The 20295-nt window shown below is 34.1% G+C and overlaps 1 protein-coding gene and 1 long non-coding RNA gene across 2 annotated transcripts; one reads left to right on the top strand and one right to left on the bottom strand.

The window, feature by feature from the left end:
- Window positions 1-4287: 4287 nt before the first annotated feature.
- Window positions 4288-13794, top strand: LOC110880890 (3-ketoacyl-CoA synthase 11-like). The gene is made up of 4 exons (XM_035981867.1): window positions 4288-4473; window positions 4563-4656; window positions 8373-8860; window positions 12994-13794. The coding sequence occupies exons 1-4, from the start codon at window positions 4288-4290 to the stop codon at window positions 13792-13794; spliced, it is 1569 nt and encodes a 522-aa protein (XP_035837760.1).
- Window positions 13795-18507: 4713 nt separating this feature from the next.
- Window positions 18508-19979, bottom strand: LOC118482663. The gene is made up of 3 exons (XR_004868753.1): window positions 19494-19979; window positions 19254-19401; window positions 18508-18922 (listed from the first exon to the last, which is right to left on the bottom strand). It is a non-coding gene; the product is annotated as an uncharacterized LOC118482663 (long non-coding RNA).
- Between the last annotated feature and the right edge of the window lie 316 nt (window positions 19980-20295).

The raw sequence follows: 20295 nt of genomic DNA, 5'->3' as shown, positions 1-20295 counted from the left end.
TAAACCTAGTTAATAAGTGGGAATATTATTGAAAATAATTAGGTTGTGACCTAATTAATAACTAACCAAAACACGAGGGACCAAAGCCGGGTAACTTGAAAATGGAATTATAAACTTAAAAATAAAACATAACACACACACAAGAGTGTGTGTGTGTGCGTGAGATGAAGCAGGAGACAAGCTCCATGGGAGCTAACCCTAGAATCAACAAATTCACCAAATTGAAGCTCGAATCAAGATCCAAATCAATGCATGAATGTGTAGAAACGATCACCAAGTCAAGGGGATCGTGAGGTATGTTGAATTTCTAACATTCGTGAAGTTGTAAGAATTTGATAATCATCCTAATCGCGAATTAGGCATGAATTAGAGAAGCTATGGCTAGATTAGTGATGAATACTTGCTTAGGAACGAAACCCTAAGTGAAAATCATACATATGATGCTATGACTTGAATGATTTGGCGATTACCTACATGTGTGTTAAATGGGTTTATTGACAATATGAAGAACACTTGAATTAGAGTGTTAATTTGATGAATATTGATTGTTTTGAAATAAGTTCTTGATATAGTCCATGAACACTAGACATAGAGGTTTGATTTTTGATGTAAATCTTGGTAAAGATAACTAGTTATGGACTAGTTAGTAAATATGTAAAATCATGCACATTAGGTGTTTGTTAAAATGCCTAAATGAGAATTAAGTGTTGATAATGTGCCTAATTAAGTCTTGTGAACTTGATAGTGCAATCATAAGTGTTAATTGGTGAATTGACTTTTGAATAGTCAAACCGACCATTAATAAGATCGAATGATAATTGTGATAGAAAATATGTAAGATGGAATAGTCATAATTAATGATGACTAATATAACCGTCTTACGAATTATGATGATAGTTTGACGCTTGACAAGCTAGGTGGAGGCTTGGAAAGGAAGCGGGTCAAACGAAGCAAGAATGGCGGAAAAGCATAATTCGGATGCAAGGTAAGTATGACTTACACTAGTCTTAAATTGTGGAATGATTTCTTATCATATAAATTATGAATGAGGTGTCTAAACAATTGAAATATGATGTTCCGTCGTGTAATCGAACGGAACAAGAAAATCAAGATAAATGGTCAATTCGGCCAAACGGGTCAAAAGGTGTGGATAACACCTTTTGACTGTATAGACTAATGATTCTTTTGTCGAGGCATATGCTTACAGGAATAGATATCCAATGGATATTCGCACCGTTCTTAATTAGCGAATATAAAGCAAGGTATTAAGATCGGGTCTATTTGTTGACCCGAGTCAGGTACGCTTATTTATGATATAAGTAAAAATACTAATTTGGTCGAATAATTGGTGATAGCCCTTCATTGTAAAAGAAGGACCAAAATCGACCAAAATGCCCTTGTAGGCTAAATTGAACAAACAACCTTTAAAGATTGTTTGGAAACGAGTTTTTGCGATAAATACTTAGAATAAGTATAGAAGTTGAAGGAGCTATTGTTTTTAGTCAAACGACACTATTGAGTTTTGCCGTAAAATATTGATTTTAGAGGTAAAATTTGGGTTATATAAGATCACCATAATAAACTCACCTTAATTGTAGTCGAGGTGGGGTATTATAGGGTAAGAAATGTGGTGATGGAATACTAGAAGAAATCGAAAGCGTTTTTAGGCTGGAAAATGCTTAAATACCCTTAACGGGTCAAAATAAACATCCGAGTAAAAATGGGTTTAATTTGAGTAATTAAACCGGCGATTAAAATCTAATATGATAGGCAACATTAAGTCGAAGAAATGTATGTGATATAAGGGCCAAATAAACATGTTTGATGGTGAAATCACATACGGGTCAAAATTGGCAAAAAGGGGAAATAAGCCGAAGACTTAGAAGTCTTAAAATTTGTTAAGTCGAATGTCGGATTTTAACCTCATAAGACGGAGGACTAAATTACGGACGCGTAGGAAAAGGAATCGGGTAAAACGGATCAATAACGAAGAAGTTATGGCCGTTTCCGTAAAAACTGGCATAGCTGAACTAAGCTGCAGACCTGCTGATGCAGGGGCCACCGTAAATTACGGTGTCCACCGTAATTTACGGTGGAAATGAAAAATGCTACGGTGGATCCATCCTGGTTTACGGTAGGGGCCTGTACTACCAGTGGCCACCGTAAATTACGGTGCCACCGTAATTTACGGTGGAGGTCAGGTTGAAAACTTTGTTTTTGTTATCAATTGTTTCTCGAACTCGTTTAGACGCGTTTTATGTCCTGTATGACTAAAGCATTTCATGTTTATGAAATATAGGTACATTTTGGATGCCGGAAGACGATCAAGCATCATCGAAGAACCGAACACTATAAAGATTCACGCTTCCGCACATTGTAAATCGATATTTTTAAACGACGAATTTTGTCACATTAGGCGGTGTACTTGGAAATTGTGAAAGTATTAATTAACTCGAATTTTTCTAAGGTTACTTAACACTAAATACATGTCTGTTTTCGTAATTTATACGAAAACCTTTAATATAATAACTAGAGTGTTACAATTTTGTTTTTTATTTAGTTTCCTATTTAGCGTATGATTCCTATTCTATGTAAAGGGATCTAGGGTTTATAGTTTTATGAGGTTTTGAGTTTGATTATTGTAAAGAAAACCTCTAAGGTTTCTTTGAACCATTCGGTTCCAAGTCTTTGAATGAATCATTGTGTTTGAGTCATTTGATTGCACGCGAAACTGCATCAGCCTATACACTAATTCAGCAGGAAACCCAATAAATATGGAAAAACCCCCTTGTAGGAATCGAACCCAGGACCTATTGATCCCAAAGTCTTATCTCACCCCCAATCTGCCACTAGGCTATAAAGCCATGGACATTTCGCCAGTAACCTATTTGAAGAATTCGTTCGCCGTTCAAAAAAATTAAAGATTATGATTTAATTTTTTTTTACTCACATATGTGAATATCGAGTTTTATTAAGTTCACGAAAGTTTTTTTTTTGAATGACAGCCTTTTTGTGTGTTAGGCCACTATACTCTTTAAATTTGGAGAGATGATGCAAAAAACATAGCCTTAGTATGACAAAAACGTATTGACACGTTGCGGCAGTGTGATGCACTACATGACGGACTTTTGGACGGTATCAGTTTTGTACTTTTGTTCGAAATAGTACTTGTATGTTGTCGGCACTTGGTATAGCAATTGGCATGTGTTTTACATTGATCAAAAACCATAGAAACGAATACCATTAGTGATGTTGTTCGGACGGTATTAGTTCAGTTCGTCACGATACAGGTAGGGGGTTGGCACTTGATAATACTATATTAAGAATCCAACTTCGTTTTGAGTGAAATTAATACCGAAACATCGAGAAAACCATTAAAATGAATGTTGGTAGCGGTACCGATGTTGTGTGGATGATATTGTTTTTGTTCATCATGGTAAAGAAAAAAATCACTTATATTTGACTCGTTCAAACAAAACTTTTATAGAAACGTGGATAAAAATAAACATGTCACAAAGGTATAATCAGAATTTTTTAACACGTTATATTATATTATTAGAATGACGAAAAAGGTAAATGACGTTGCTTTATAAAAAAAAACCCAAACCATGTGACGGTTTTGATGGCATGTACATTGTGCTTCGATTACTTGTACAGTATTATTCACAACTTGGTTTTGAACAAAGTTAATATCAAGATATAGATTAAAAAAATAAGCATGTCATAATACGGGTGAGCAGAAAACCAAAAAGAATCGCACAAAAAACCGAAAAAACCGAACCAAAATTATCAGTTCGGATTCAGCTTTGCATTTTATGAAAACCAAAAAAACCGAACCGCAACGAATAACCAAAAAAACATTTTTTAATGTTTTTATATACTGATTTAAAAAGTATGAGTTTTATTCTTGAATGGTAAGTATTTATAATAAGAACATTGGCATGTTTATTTATCTTTTAAATAATTTACCATGGAGGAAACCCAATATCTATTGCCCATCACAATTTACCATGAATGCGCAATTTTGAACCGTTTGGGACGTATAGAAACTCATGTTATTTTGGAGAAGAAAATGAAGAACGAGAGCTACCACTACGTCATGATGTTAATGAAGATGAGGGTGATGAAGAACACGTCCAAGAAACGCAATTTGATCCTAATTTGAAATAAATACAAGTTGGAAGTGAAGAGCGTGTAGAAGATATTGTGGAAAACACTAAAGGCAAGAAAAAGGGAAAATTCGCTAACCAGACCAACTGAACGGAAAGGAGTCCCGAGGAGCAAGAAATGTTGGCTAAAGCGGTGGACCAGTTAAAAGGAAACCATCAAAGAAGAGACGGGTTGTGGAAAGCGGTCCACAAACACTTCGTCGAGCTTGGGGGTAGTGCCGACCAAATGCACGATCAACTAAACTCAAACTGGGGTCCAATGTTGATAAAAATTAATTGGTTCAACGACCTTTACATTCAAGCGGTAAAAATTATAGTTTATTTTAATTAACTTTATCTTTTTATAGTTTTATAATTGAATTCGTATATTATCATTGTTTTTTAAACATATAGGATCGCATTCTTAAAAGCAGGTGCAATGATTTACAACTTTTGGAAAAGGCACAAGAAGATTTTCTAAAACAACATAGACAAGCGTTTAAGCATGGTCTTGCGTGGAACGTTATTAAAGAGGCGCCCAAATGGTATAAGGCCCAGACCATTAAAGATCAAAGGTTAAGCCCAAAACATGTTTCTTTTCTTTCTATTTTCCAACAACAACAACAACCATACCTAGTATATCCCACAAATAGCAGAGCTATTTATAGGGTCTGGGGAGGGTGGGATGTAGACAGACCTTGCCTCTATCCATAGGGATAGAGAGGCTGCTTCCAGCGAGACCCTCGGCTCGAAAACGAATTTCTTTCTATTTTCCAATACGAGTAATATTACTTTTTGAGGCCCGTCTAATCATTACTCATATTTCTTTTTGAGGCCCGTCTAATCATTACTCGTATTTCTTTCTATTTTCCATGGATTGTTTCATGGGCTTCACGAAAAATATTACTTTTTGAGGCCCGTCTAATCATTACTCGTATTTCTTTCTATTTTCCAATACGAGTAATGATTAGACGTGCCTCAAAAAGTAATATTTTCGTGAAGCCCATGAAACAATCCACTACCAAGCACAGATGTTGTTTTAATTGTAGTTACAAGTCACGATTACAATGATTTCTACAAAATTGGTGTTTGATTGGACTTGCAATTACAATGATTTCACTAAGAATACGATTCTTTTAAATAAATGACTTTTTTTTTAATTTCACAAGAACACTATGTAAAGTTACCACATACGGGGTTGAAAGTTACATAGAGTTTATTTTAATAACGTTGACAATGATGTCAAATTGACATACTTGAATACTTAAACCGATGAAGCCGAATACGACCTCATGTATTTATACGTGTCAAAACATCAACACTAATACGATCACACATAAAACCATGTAACACAAGCATGATATGTGTAACCCGTTTATCTAAACGAGCCAAACATGGTATGTTTTCCAAATGCATAGATGGAACAACCTAAAACCTGATCATATTTAAGTTAAACTTCGTGTTAAAAATTGTCACCCTAATTTTCAATGCTTACAATAAAAGGTAAAAAAAAATAGAAAAAAAGGTGTAAGCAAATACCACCATTTAACTATTAGAGCACGATCCACTTCGAACCGTATTAGAACATGACCCGTTACACAACTTCTAACCCGCTCATATTGTCACCTCGACATTACAAGGTTGTTGAAGCAACTTTACTAATTTTGGGACCACCTAAAAAATAACTAAATATGCACACAATCACACATTAATATATTTAACAAGTACAAGATACAAAGAATTGAGAAACCATCCCCAACTCATGAGTATATCTATCAATTTCACTATACACAAATGAACCCCTATTAAAGAATTATAGGCCCATGACCTAACAACTTACTGGACCGGGCCCAGTTACTTAATATTTTTCTATAAAACACAATGTCAAGAACATATAATATCAGCCCATAGGTGATCACCTTCCCTACATTACCACATAGTTGTAAAACCAAAATCAACATTTGCACATGGAGAATCACAAGATCATTCCATCTATTTGTTTAAAGATTTTAATGATCACACAAAAAATGGTATGAAAATGGAAATCAGTTTGCATAATCTCGTCATACAATCTCAGATGTGTATAACTCACATTGTCATGTCTATGATAAGCAAGTAAACCACAATAAATAGATACGAGAAAGACCATATGTATTCATACCCCTTTTTCTATTTGCCATAATTAACCACACACAAATTAAGGTTATGCGATATGGGGACCGGCCTAGGGCCGGCGGGCTCCGGCGCCGGGCCAGCACACCGCCCCCTAGAGCTGGCCTCGTCGTCTCCGTCATGCCTCCGACGCCCAAGGGGGGCCTGCTCTCTCTCTCTCTTTTTTCTTTATACACACACACACATATATATATATATAGGGAGAAGATCATGCGAGAACCATCTCTTATTGCGAGAACCAATGTGAACACAACAAAAAATGCCTAAAAATAGCTAAAAATCACACAATTTTTTTTATATTTTTTATATAAAAATCGCTACTTTTCGAAGCAAAAAAAAATTAAATTTTTTTTGGGCCACTAAAAGTAGCGATTTGAGCATAAAAAATATTAAAAAAAAATTTAGATTTTTTTTTTATTTTTTAGGTTTTTTTGGGGTTTAGTTTTTAGCATTTTAGCTTTGGGTTGGGGGGGGGGGTTAGGTTTTTTTTTTTTAGGGGGGGGGGGGGAGGGTTAGGTTTTTTAGCTATTTTAGGTTGTGTTCACATTGGTTCTCGCAATAAATGGAGTTCTCGCATGAGCCCCTCCCTATATATATATATATATATATATGTATATATGGAGGCCCATCCTCCACACCGTAGGTCCATCCCCTTTAGGCTCATCCTCACACCCGTTTATGTGGACGCCTACGTAGTGGAGCATCCTTTAAGGACTACCCTCCTCTACATCCCATAGTCTAAGTGACACGCCACTCACAGACCTACAAACAAGGATCCGATGTCACGTGAGACCGATTTTTTTGTGTGTGTTATATAGTATCCGAACCTCTTTTTATGTGTAGTATCATTTCTGACCCTCGAGTGACACCGATTCATCATACATGTTCGAATAATGATACTCGAAAAAATCATAGGTCCACCACTAGAATGACCTATCTTCACAATATAGTAGTGTATTAGGAAAATTAACTAAATAGTCACGTTGACCAAACTTTTTTACATTATAGACATGTAAACTTTTTTACGTTGACCAAAAGGCACGTGCTAAGACTAGTCGCCAACAAAATGTGAGAGCTAAGCTTCCAAAAGCGCAAACTTAGTTGGCGCTTTCGGCAAAAGCGCATGCTTAGCCATCTCAACCACCTCACAAAAAGTTGTAGGCTAAATCATAGCCATCTTAGTCGGCAAAGCTAATGTGTCAACATTCTAAGTGGTGAAAATGAGGCTGACTAGTTTGGTGAAAATGGGCGGATCCAATGGTGTTTTGGGGGTTCTTGAGAACCCTCTCGGTTTGGAGAAAATGGAAAACTTTAGTGAAAACCTTGTATGATTTGGAAAATATGAGTAAAAATTAGTGAAATAAGGAATCCGATGGAACAAATTTATGAATCCGCCACTGTTGATGAATGCTAAATTTCCATGTCTATATCGGAAAACAAAATATGGTCAACATGACTAACTATTTTATAATTTTGTACCTAAAAGAAATTGGTGTTTCTTCAAGCGCCACATTGATCACAATTATGCATGCATGCATGATGACAAATGATACTAGCAACCTTCCCTAGCTAAGATGTATAATATTTTTCTTACATATGTGACAAATAAATGGGTTACACAGTTTGGGTAACAAAATAAGAAAACTTTAGTTACATGTTTAGATTTACACGAAACACTTTTTGTTAATTTTTTTAAAACTTTTTTCTATATATAACTAGTACATTGATGTCAAATGTGTACTGTATGACATGTTCCATTTCTTTAAGGTGTATGCAATAATGAAAGAGAATGACATAGAGATGTAACATTGTATATGCATCACTATCACAGTGAAAATAAATAACATTGCTACACACACTACTCATTATAAGAACCATGATCCCGATATCATCGTTTCATTAGTAAACGCATTGCGGTTTAAATCATTTCTTGGTCACCCTAAGTTTCAAACATCATGCCCATCATCAACTTCACTTTGAACAATTCCATCTTCGATTTCGAAGCAAAACTTATGTTATCAACCTTACTGATCATATGTCTTCTTCTATCAGGTATCTACATCATCAAAACAACTTCAACTAGAGTTTACTTGGTAGACTTTGCATGTTACAAGCCGCCGGATACTCAAAAGCGCACACGAGAGTGGATGATCAACAAGGCCCAACACAGTGGATATTTCTCAGAAAATATAATGGAGTTTATGAAGAAGGTGTTTGGAAAGTCAGGAATAGGCGACTCGACGTATTTATCTGAGGTTTATCTGAAACAAATTGCTAACCCATGCATTGATGAATCAAGAAGGGAGATGGAGATGTCGGTTTTTGGGTCCATCGACATGTTGCTAGCGAAAACAGGTGTAAGATGTGAGGACATTGGGATATTGATTGTGAATTGTTGTATTTATAACACTATGCCATCTCTTTCTAGCATGATTGTGAACAAATATAAGCTTAAAGATTGTATCCTCAGCTACAATCTTGTTGGGATGGGTTGTAGTGCTGGACTCATGGCTATTGGCCTTGCACAACAGCTCCTACAGGTATTTAGTGAGTGTTCTTTGCACTACTAGAAAAGTGGTTGGGTTTCCATAGATGTGCAAACGAGTTGAGCCCAACCCAAGCTCGACTGGGCTCGAGTTTTTATTAACTTATGAGAGCTCGAGCTCTTTTAATTAACTTATGAGAGCTCAATCTTGGCACGGTTAGAGCTTTGTTTATAATCTCGAGCTCGGCTTGTAGGTAGTTTTTCAAGCTTGAACATGGATCGTTTATTATTTATTAATTAGTTTATATTAAATATAATAACTATTTTTATAACTTTTATATAATACATAAAATTTAGTTATTTTATCATAATTTTGTATATAATAATTACTATAAACAAATACATATTTAATATACGAAATAAAAACTATATAAAGAATAGGCTCGTTAAGACTCACAACCTGGCTGGAGCTTGGTAAGTGAAACTCAGGCTCATTTACAAAAGAAACTTATTTTTAGGCTTGGGCTCGAGCTCGTTTAAGCTCGACTCATTTCGAGCTTGAGCTCGGCGTGTTTGCACCCCTAGTAATTAAATGCAAAATTTGTCGAAAATGTGTAAGAAAAACTTTTAATGACGCTTTTCCAACAAAACTGATTTCGCTGGGAAAACTGTCCTACGAATGGTAATATTAATAAAAGTTCACTACTAGAAAACTATAGTGTTTCCAACCTTAAATTTGGTCGGAAACATCTAATTTTAACGAATTTCCGACCAAAATTATTTCATCTAGAAAAAACTAGTGGGAAAATATTTCCGACAAATTAAATAATGATAAAAACACTAAAAATATATAAAGTTAATGACTAAAAATATATAAAGTTAATAACTAAAAAAAATATTTTGTCGGAAATGGAGTTGAAACTTTTGACACATTTCTAGTGAATGTTAAAAAAAGTTATGTATTACTTACTATGTTTGGAAAAGGGTCGGACACATTACCTAGGGCTTTTAGTTTTGTTCTTAGGGTGCTCGGTGTGGGTGTCGGGGAGGGCTCGGTGAAGCCCAACCCCGTCCAGAAACACCGGCTACCCGGAGAACGGGGACCGCTCACCGATTGTCGGGGAACTTGGGAGCTTTTTTTTTCTTTTCTTTTGTGTGTGTATTTTAGAGGTATGCCGTATGTGCGTGTATTTTGTTAGGGTTTAATTGCATGTGACAAGAGGAAGAAGGAGCGCCCTTTTTCTTTTGTTTGAATTTGCAAAAAAGTTCTTCATGTTTGTTTTAATGTTAAATGATACACCTCAAAATTTGGCTTTAATTTTAATAAACCTTAGTTTGGTTTAATTTTAAAAGGGACCTAATATTTAAGTTGGTTTAATAAACCTTTATGTTTACAAAATATAGAGAAAAATGCAATTTACGTTCCTGTGGTATGTGAGTGTGAAACATCAACTTGAGCCCCTAAATTCATTTTTTTGGTTTTTTGAGCCCCTGAGCTTATAAATTCATAACAGTTTGAGTCCCTCCATCACACTTCCGTCTGTTTGAGCCAGGGGTAAGACCGTCTTTTGGCATATATTCATAACACTTTGCGTCTCTGTGGTATGAGTGAAACATCAACTTGAGCCCCTAAATTCTTTTTTTTTTTTGCTTTTTTGACATTATTTATATATTTAACATTATTTAAGGATCCTTCTATCATTTATTATATGTATTTTTATGATTACATATATGAAAAACCAAATTGTTTATGTATAATAACTAATTTACATATGTGTAAAGTAAATAATTTACATTTACATATCTAAACTATATAATAAAAGAAACTAATAAGTGGACACATGTCATTCGTTGGAGCTATCTATTTTTTAGTTTTCTCATCCCTATCTCCTACTTAATTATAATTAATATTAATAAAAAGATAATTATAAAATAAAATTTAATATAAATTTAAACAATTCCTATAGGAGATAATATAGTCTTTCGAAATATTTATTAGATTTCAAAATTATTTATCTTGAAATTAACAACAGACATACAATAAATATAAATTTATATAATATAAAGAGTTAAATGTCATTTTAATCCCTGTGGTTTAAGCCATTTTGTTGATTTAGTTCAAAGGTTTTATAATACACAGGGTTTATAAAGATATAACAAGATATAGCTTTTTATTGATTGGTATATAAAATTACATGTGCTCAACCCATACAATATATGAGGTTCTTAAAAATGCAATTTTTTTCATTATTTAATATATAAAATTAAATTTACTCAACTCATACAATACACGAGGTTCTTAAAGATATAACTTTTTTATTATTTAATATATAAAATTACATTTATTCAACCAAATAATATACCAAATCTGGTTTATTACATGGGAAGTGGTATTTCTGCTGTTGTTTGATTTAATCTGCAATGCCCCCTCCACCCAACTTATATTGTGAGAAATGTAACTAGATTAAGTGTATGTGTACGTGCATGGAAATTAAGATTTTTTTCATATCAAAATTCAAAAATAAATTAAATGCATCTTTTGACTACTAAATATGTGTTTCTTGTCCCATGAAATGATATTATTAGTCTTACAATATATTGGATAAAATAAAAAGAACGTAAAACATTTGTAAGTCTTGTATCAAGTATCAAATGAAATAAACATACTTTGAGACATAGTTATTAGACATACATATGACTACTTTTTTTAACATGTTTTTTTATAAATTCAAAATTAGTTGGTGTAAAAGAATTGCATTACTAATGTAGCATATATAAAATGGAATATTTCCATATTATAAATTAACAACATGTATGTGCTTTATGTTGTTGTACCCTAGGTTTAGGGGGTATTTCAAAAAAGTTTTTAATATTTTTCACTTCTAACCCAAAACATCTTATCTTTGCAATTTAACCCCTTTGTTTTTTTTTACTTTTTAACACAAAGCTTTTCATTTTTTGCAATTTAACCCTAATACTTTTTTACTTTTAACTTTGGCCACATAGTTTTCATCTTTCGAAAGTTTTTTGTTTTACGTTTCGTTCAAAATTTTGCGAGTTAACACGCTACAACGTGCGTGTGGGGTTCAAAGTTTTTCATCTATTTTTTCCCATTTGAGAAGTTCGTCGTAACGTACGGGTCCTAGATCGACTTGGGTATTTTTCTATGTTTTATGTTTCAACCTAAATTTTTCGCATTAACACGTCGCAATGGGTGTGCGTGGTTCAACGATTTTACATCTGCTCTTCCTTCATTTGGTTTTATTTTCTCCTTTTCTATTTATTTTGTTTTTATGAGTTTTTCGGCGTTGATCGTTGGTAGTAGTGTGACATTGGTGCTACTTTGCATGGTTTTATGTCCCCTGCCGCAACGCGGGGGCCTTAATACTAGTTTGTTATATATTCCATTTATATGATACAAAATGAAACCATTTAATTATTAGATTGCATTAATTTAAAGAGTAGTTAATTGAATTGTTAAATTAATGATTTCTTAACAAGTATATAAGTTTATATTAATTATACAATTGAACTGTTTGAAAAATGAATGCAATTAATACAAATGTTGAAATAAAATTATTTATAAAATTGAATAATGTTTTATATATTCCATTTATGTGATACAAAATGAAACCATTTAATTATTAGATTGTATTTATTTAAAAAGAGTTAATTTGAATTATTAAATCAATGATTTCTTAACAAAAAAGCAAGAAAAGAATTTAAGGGCTCAGGTTGATGTTTCACTCATACCACAGGGACGCAAAGTGTTATGAATATATGCCAAAAGACGGTCTTACCCCTCGCTCAAACAGACGGAAGTGTGACGGAGGGACTCAAAGTATTATAAATTCATAAGCTCAGGGGCTCAAAAAACCAAAAAATGAATTTAGGGGCTCATGTTGATGTTTCACACAAACCACATGGACGCAAATTGCATTTTTCTCTAAAATATATTTCTTTTAATTATGTAACTTTTATTTTAGTTAAAATCTTGTATTTGAAAAGTTAAAATTAAAAATATTTAAGTTTTGGGGAAATCTGGGACGACAACACGCAATCTGAGAAAACTTAGAAAAAGCTGATGTGACGCTAATATGTCACATGGGGAATTCTAGAGAAAACAGGACGACACCACATAGTTTTGTGGATATAGTATCGCTAAATTAGGGTTTTTTTTTGTCACAGGTGCACAACGATTCATACGCGTTGGTAGTGAGTGCAGAAAGCATCACCGAGAACTGCTACCTAGGAGATGATCGATCCAAATTCCTCACCAACTGTCTCTTCCGCGTAGGCGGAGCAGCGATCCTCCTCTCAAATCGTCCTTCCGACCGTCGTGCCTGCAAATACGAACTCCTCCACACTGTACACACAAATGAAGCACACTCCGACCTTTCGTACAACTGCATCATCCAGGAAGAAGACACCGCCGGAATAGTCGGCATCACCGTCACCAGAAACCTCTTCAAAGCTGCATCCAGCGTCGTAACGTCAAATGTTAGCGCCCTTAGTAACCTAATCCTTCCGATACCGGAAAAACTCAAATATTTAGCAAATAACATCGGCCTGAAACTCCGACCGACGGCGAACATGCTGCCATACGTACCAAACTACAACATCGCCGTCGACCACTTCCTGCCGCATGTCGGAGGGAAGCCGGTGCTAGATGAATTGCAGAAGACGTTAGGGTTTGATGAATCGGCAATGGAATCTTCTAGAATGACGTTATATAGGTTTGGTAATACGTCTAGTAGCTCCGTTTGGTATGAGCTGGCGTATGCGGAGGCTAAGGGTCGGGTTAAGAAAGGGAACCGGGTTTGGCAGATGGCGTTCGGGTCGGGTTTTAAGTGTAGTAGTGTGGTGTGGCGTGCGTTGAGGGACGTTGGATATGACGAGGTGAATCCTTGGACGGCTGAGATTGATGATTTCCCGGTTCATGTGGATTATGATGATGGGCCATTGCCTTTTTTCGAAAGTTCTAAATAAATTAAAGAGATGTGATATGATATGATATGATGATTGTTAATTTGTTACATATACTATTATGATTTCGTGTTATATTAAAAAGTTGTATTGGTATTGTTGAGGCTATGTTATAAAATTGAATAAATAAAGGTTAAATAGTTATTGTCTATCGGTATAACAACTTCTTGCTAAAGTATATAGTGTTCCACCAACTTATCATATGTTTTGTATTTCTTATTGTTTATATACACATATTCATATATTGTAAACATGCAATACATAAATAACTAGGTTAGAACCTCGTATGGTACAACTAACAAAAAATTATGACATTAATTATACGTATTACACATTTGAAAATAATAATTGGACACAATCTTGCCAAACATACAAAATCAGAAGTGAAATTGGAACACACTGTCAACTTCAAATAGGCTACTAAGTAAAAGAACATACTTAATTCTTTAAATTACAAACCCAAAGCTAAAAGTGAGCAAAAGGTGCTAAAAATGCTTAAAAATTGATTTAAAGGGCTATTTGGGTAAAAATAGGAAATCTGAGTTTTTGATCAGTTTATAACGTTCAAAATATTATATTTATCATATAAAATCATTAGCAAAAAGTTTGGCATTAAAATGTTATGTAAAACTCATTTTATGTATGAAAAGGGTAAAACCGACAATAACCGAAAGTAGGCTATAATCCTATGTTATGCTCAGCCTATAAGTAAATAAAAATCTTCAAAAATCCCAAAATATTATTTATCATCAGTAAGTAAAATGTTTGGTATCAAAAATCGGGTTTAGATAGGTCTTATGCTAATTACGCCTTTTAATTACTAAAAAGTTTCTTAATTACGCTATTGAGCATAACTCCTATTCTAGACCTCAAACTGATGTCAAATTAAGTTGGACCATCTTACCAATTGGAATAATGGTAGACTTCAACTTTTTGCAAAATACTTGTAACCTATAGGGCAATATTTGCTAATGTTCAAGATTTCCCGAATTTGATATTGTGTGCTTTAATCAATCCCATTTGTTGCTAACTCCTCTTTTGTTACTTGTTACAAACCAACATCAAAATCATATATATATATACTACTCTCTCTCTCTCTATATATATATAGAGTAGGGTTCCTGCGGAAAGTGTGTTTTTCCTAGAAAGTCTAGGAAGCAATAAGAGCGCGACATGTGGCATTGAAGGATTTTAACTAAAAGGGCAATTGTGTAATTTGAATATTATTTTAATTATGGATTATTTTATTAGGATAACTAACTAACTAACTAACTAGAAAATTATGGAAACGAAATATTCCATTTAAATCAAATTGACAGTTTCAATTTAAATCATACAAGACGCTGTGTTTCTTGACAATGTGTTTTAACAGCAAGCAGATTTCTTGACGCTGTGTTTTAACAGCAAGCAGATTTCTTGACGCTGTGTTTTAACAGCAAGTAGATTGCTGGAGGATTCTTGACACTATATTTTAACAGCAAGCAGATTGCTGGAGGATTCTTGACACTGTGTTTTAACAGCAAGCTGATTTCTTGACATTGTGTTTTAACAGCAAGCAGATTTCCTTGACACTGTGTTTTAACAGCAAGCAGATTTCTTGACGCTGTGTTTTAACAGCAAGCAGATTGCTGGAGGATTCTTGACACTGTGTTTTAACAGCAAGCATATTTCTTGACATTGTGTTTTAACAGCAAGCAGATTGCTGGACACACTGTCAGTATCTTCGTCTTCAACACAACCCAGTGTCTTCGTCTTCAACACACTGTCATCATCAACATTAAAATGGTAAAACACATATTTCTTGTGTTTTAACAGCAAGCAGATTTCCTTGACACTGTGTTTTAACAGCAAGCAGATTTCTTGACGCTGTGTTTTAACAGCAAGCAGATTGCTGGACATTGTGTTTTAACAGCAAGCAGATTTCCTTGACACTGTGTTTTAACAGCAAGCATATTTCTTGACGCTGTGTTTTAACAGCAAGCAGATTGCTGGAGGATTCTTGAAACTGTGTTTTAACAGCAAGCAGATTGCTGGAGGATTCTTGACACTGTGTTTTAACAGCAAGCATATTTCTTGACATTGTGTTTTAACAGCAAGCAGATTGCTGGACACACTGTCAGTGTCTTCGTCTTCAACACACTGTCATCATCAACATTAAAATGGTAAAACACATAAACCTTAAAACACACTGCCATCATCAACATATTCAGATGTCATTTTAAAACACAATTACATCTATAGGTACTGCCATCAAGACATCTGTAGGTAACCCCAATTACATCTAGAGCCCACTCTAAAATGTCAAGCATTGAGGTCCATTGACTAAAAATAAGAACCCGATTCAATGATAGATAAAAAAATTGAAACAAGTATGAAAAACAACAACCGATAGGGAAACATCACTGGCCGACCAACGATTCCGACTACTGTTTGATCGGCTTATACCTCGAAGGAACCGATATATGACCAATCGGAGAAGAATATTTGCAGGAAATATGGCTGGTTCTTCTTTGGTTGCGGTTAGGGAGAGAGAGAGAGAGAGAGAGAGAGAGAGAGAAAGAGGGGAAATCCCATGATTTTAGGGATTGGTTATTGTTATGGCAGTTTCTTGATTGATTTAAAATACTTCCAATTACCAAAATACCCTCACTATATTAAAAGTCTCTAATTATATAACTCAGATGTTACGAAAATGCCATCCATTTGATCTAAGCCATTAAAAACACCAATCGGAGGGCCCAGATCGCTTCCTAGACTTTCTAGGAAAAACACACTTTCCGCAGAACTCCTACTTTATATATATATATATATATATATATATATATATATATATATATATAGGCCGGTTAACGTACAATACCTCTTATCCTACATTATGTACGCGATGCCCTCAGCCGTACGATCTTCAATCGATCAAACGCGAGCGAAACTAATTTAAATGATTAAGTTAATCATTTTAATATATCTAAATCATACCAGGAAGGTTAAACGTCATTGCGAGGTCATAAATCTCTGTAATTGACCGATGATAGTTCAAATCAAACCCTAAATCAAATTCAAAAACCTGAAAATCTTCTTCCCCAACCTCCCTTCGTTCCTTTTAGTGCGATATCGATAATAAGAACTACTAATTTGGGAGTTGTAAGGGTCAAACGGAAGAAGACTGACAATGATCGACCAACAATCGAAGAAGATGAACAGTAACACACACACAGATTTTTCACATGCGATATTCAATTTTCCACATGCGATTCTACACACCCCATGCCATTTTTCACATTACCCCATGCTAGCCATTTTTTCACATGCGATATTCAATTTTCCACATGCGATTCTACACACCCCATGCCATTTTTCACATTACCCCATGCCATTTTTTCACATGCGATATTCAATTTTCCACATGCGATTCTACACACCCCATGCCATTTTTCACATTACCCCATGCCATTTTTTCACATGCGATATTCAATTTTCCACATGCGATTCTACACACCCCATGCTATTTTTCACATTACCTCATGCTAGCCATTTTTTCACATGCGATATTCAATCTTCCATATGCGATTCTACACACCCCATGCCATTTTTCACATTACCCCATGCCATTTTTTCACATGCGATATTCAAATCTTCCACATGCGATTTTGTCCATCTACACACCTCATGCCATTTTTCACACTTCCCCATGCTACCATTTTTTCACATGCGATATGTATTGAATTCGCACCAGATCTGCACCTGATCGAACGGCTGGGATGATCGCGTACGTATCGTACGATAAGCGCATTTGTATTTTACTCTTTACCTATATATATATATATTGAAAAATATGGTTAGGATCAATTTGGGTTTTGTTTTCTCTTAAGGTCAAATGGGTTGCAAATCAATAATTTTAGCTAAAAGAGGAACATGTTGAAGAAATCATGTCTTCCAAAGTCTATTTTTAATGCAAACCTACCTTCTAAATCATTTTTATCTAAAGATAAAATTATTATCGAAATACCATGTTCTTATAATGGGCAAAATGCAAGAAAATGCAATGTGATATTCATTGTTTACCAATATGTGCAAGGAACTTTCTTACAAAGTTACCACATACTACATTTTCGTATTTTACCCTTAATTAACTAATCACTAAATCTTGCAACTTTACCAAGTTAACTGGCACCTTAAATGTATTAAGGGTGAATCAACATTCATAACATAACATATCTTAATTTTTTAACAACATTGGGTTCCAACTTCAAGTTACATTACTTTAGGTCCTTATATTTGACCATTAGAAAAAATGCACCAAATTAGTAAAATAAAAAAAGATAATCACCTCATTCACTTGAACATTATATATGTGAATTCCAAAATTCTCCATGCCAATAGCTATAATCTTGTTATCTTGGGGATGAAGTGTTAGGAAAGTTGAAATAGTTGCAAGTGGCATGAATTTATGCAGACGCTAAATATAAGCATCAAATTAGCTAAACTTTGAATTCATATTTAAAAAAATGATACAAGGTTCACATAAGAATCATTCTTTGTGAGTCTTATGCATGGAAGTGCCTCCTCAAGGTTGAGACCTATCATATCATTAGTTATAAGAAGACCAATGTTTGGTAGCCATTGTTAATATATAAATAATGATAAAAACACTAAAAATAATAAAGTTAATAACTTAAAAAAATGTTTTGTCAGAAAATTTTTTTGAACGATCCTTTTTTGTCAGAAATTAGTTGGAACTTTTGACACATTTCCAGTGAAGGGTCAGATTTTTTAATTTGTTATAATAAAACGTTAAAAGATCATTTTGCCATTCATTAAAACGGAGGAAAAAGACAAAAACTGGATAATAACTGAAAAATCTGACCAGATTTTGATTTTGGATGAAAAATAGCAACAAAATTCAAAACCACATGGACCTATATTCAAAAGATTTGAGTTTTAGACTAAAATGAAAAAAATAACCAAACCTTAGGCACCATTTTGACAGTTTACTCATTTGAAAATTTTGAAAGCAAAATTATTTCCCACCTCTAGATTTTACCGCCAAAATCCACTCGAAACTCATAAATCTTGAAAGAAAGTCAATCACCATTTCACGCACATCTTTCTTCCGTCATCAATCTCCTCAGGTCTGTGTTTCAACAATTTTACTTTAAGTTGGACCCGTCTTGTCAACAATTTTAATGTTTCAGAAGACGATAAAAGCCACATTACGATAACTGAAAAGAACTTTACTTTATGATCATAAAAGTTATATCGATCTATGATAATCTCTACTTTTAAATAAAACAGTACATGCCCTAAAAGACATTTTGGGGGACAAACCAACCCAATCGACCTGTTCTTAAATTAATGAATCAAAATTGGCTGCCTACAAAATATCGAAGGGACACAAAAAAATGAACCATGATGCAAGTAAGAACTCGAAAAAAACATCATTTACTTAAAAAGACATTACTTACTCTTGGTTGAGATGTGTTTATTCTCATCAGCACATCATCGTCGTCGATATCTAATTTCCTTCCCTTGTTAGCAACAATGTTCCCCACCTCTTCCCCTTGTGGTTCCTTTTTTCCTAACCTTATATTGTTGCATGCTCTGGTTATTATCCTTCAACAAATCAAAGGTTTAAAATTTACACTTACAAAAACAAATACAAAAACCATAAACAAAAAAAATATTAAAATAATGATGTAGTTTACCTTGAAAGAAGGTCCACCAGCTAAGAAACCATCAATATCTTGTTGCCCTCCAAATTCCGTGGAGTTGGAACCATTTCATAGATCGAGCAAACATATATATTATAATTTAAATATAAATATAAACTTTCAAGATAGAAAATTTATGAATAAATTGACAAACCTCCAAAGATAATTTAGGTTGAAGTTGCCACATCAACCTTGGAGAAAGCATGTATGCAGCTTAGTCTCCTACAAACTATAAACTATTTCACTAACAAATGGATATGAAACTTTCATATATTAAACATAGTGCTTCATTAAATCTCCGTGTCACCGTAAATTAACTTTGATATGTGGGACCCGTTTACTAATATTATAATTTTGAATCATTCACTAAAAAGTCATGAGTTTAACCTATTTATTAGAGTAGCTCACAGTTCTAGTTCTCTTCATAACATGAAAACTTTGTCATGGAGTTAACATTCAATGTTATCTCCAGATAATAGATTTTTGTAAATTATATTACATAACATAACTTATCTTGAAGCTTGTTTGTTGGGTCCTGAAGTTACTCAATTCATTGAACCCCTTATCTCAACCTGGTTGAGGTAAGCTAAAAGATACCATAGAAAAATGTATCATGATAAAAAGATGTCAGGGAATGCAAAACAACATATAAAGTTATGACAACAAAAAAAAAACATACCTCTTGTTCAAGTACTTTTGCTCAAGATGCTCAGTTATCATCCCGATAAAAGCAGCAAGCTGGTCCACAAACCAACTGTTAAAGCTAATTAATGTAATTCCAATTAAAGGATTTTGC

This window comes from Helianthus annuus, chromosome 1 (assembly GCF_002127325.2).
Source record: "Helianthus annuus cultivar XRQ/B chromosome 1, HanXRQr2.0-SUNRISE, whole genome shotgun sequence".
NCBI lineage: Eukaryota > Viridiplantae > Streptophyta > Magnoliopsida > Asterales > Asteraceae > Helianthus > Helianthus annuus.
The sequence above is the reverse complement of the archived record's forward strand: the minus strand, read 5'-3'. Positions and strand labels throughout refer to the sequence as shown.

Excerpts from the sequence above, each read along its gene's own strand:
- LOC110880890 (XM_035981867.1), top strand. The coding sequence starts at position 4,288 with ATGTTGGCTAAAGCGGTGGACCAGTTAAAAGGAAACCATCAAAGAAGA. Across the intron at positions 4,474-4,562 it reads ACGACCTTTACATTCAAGCG|GATCGCATTCTTAAAAGCAG; the intron begins GTAAAAATTATA and ends TTAAACATATAG. Across the intron at positions 8,861-12,993 it reads TTGCACAACAGCTCCTACAG|GTGCACAACGATTCATACGC; the intron begins GTATTTAGTGAG and ends TTTTTGTCACAG.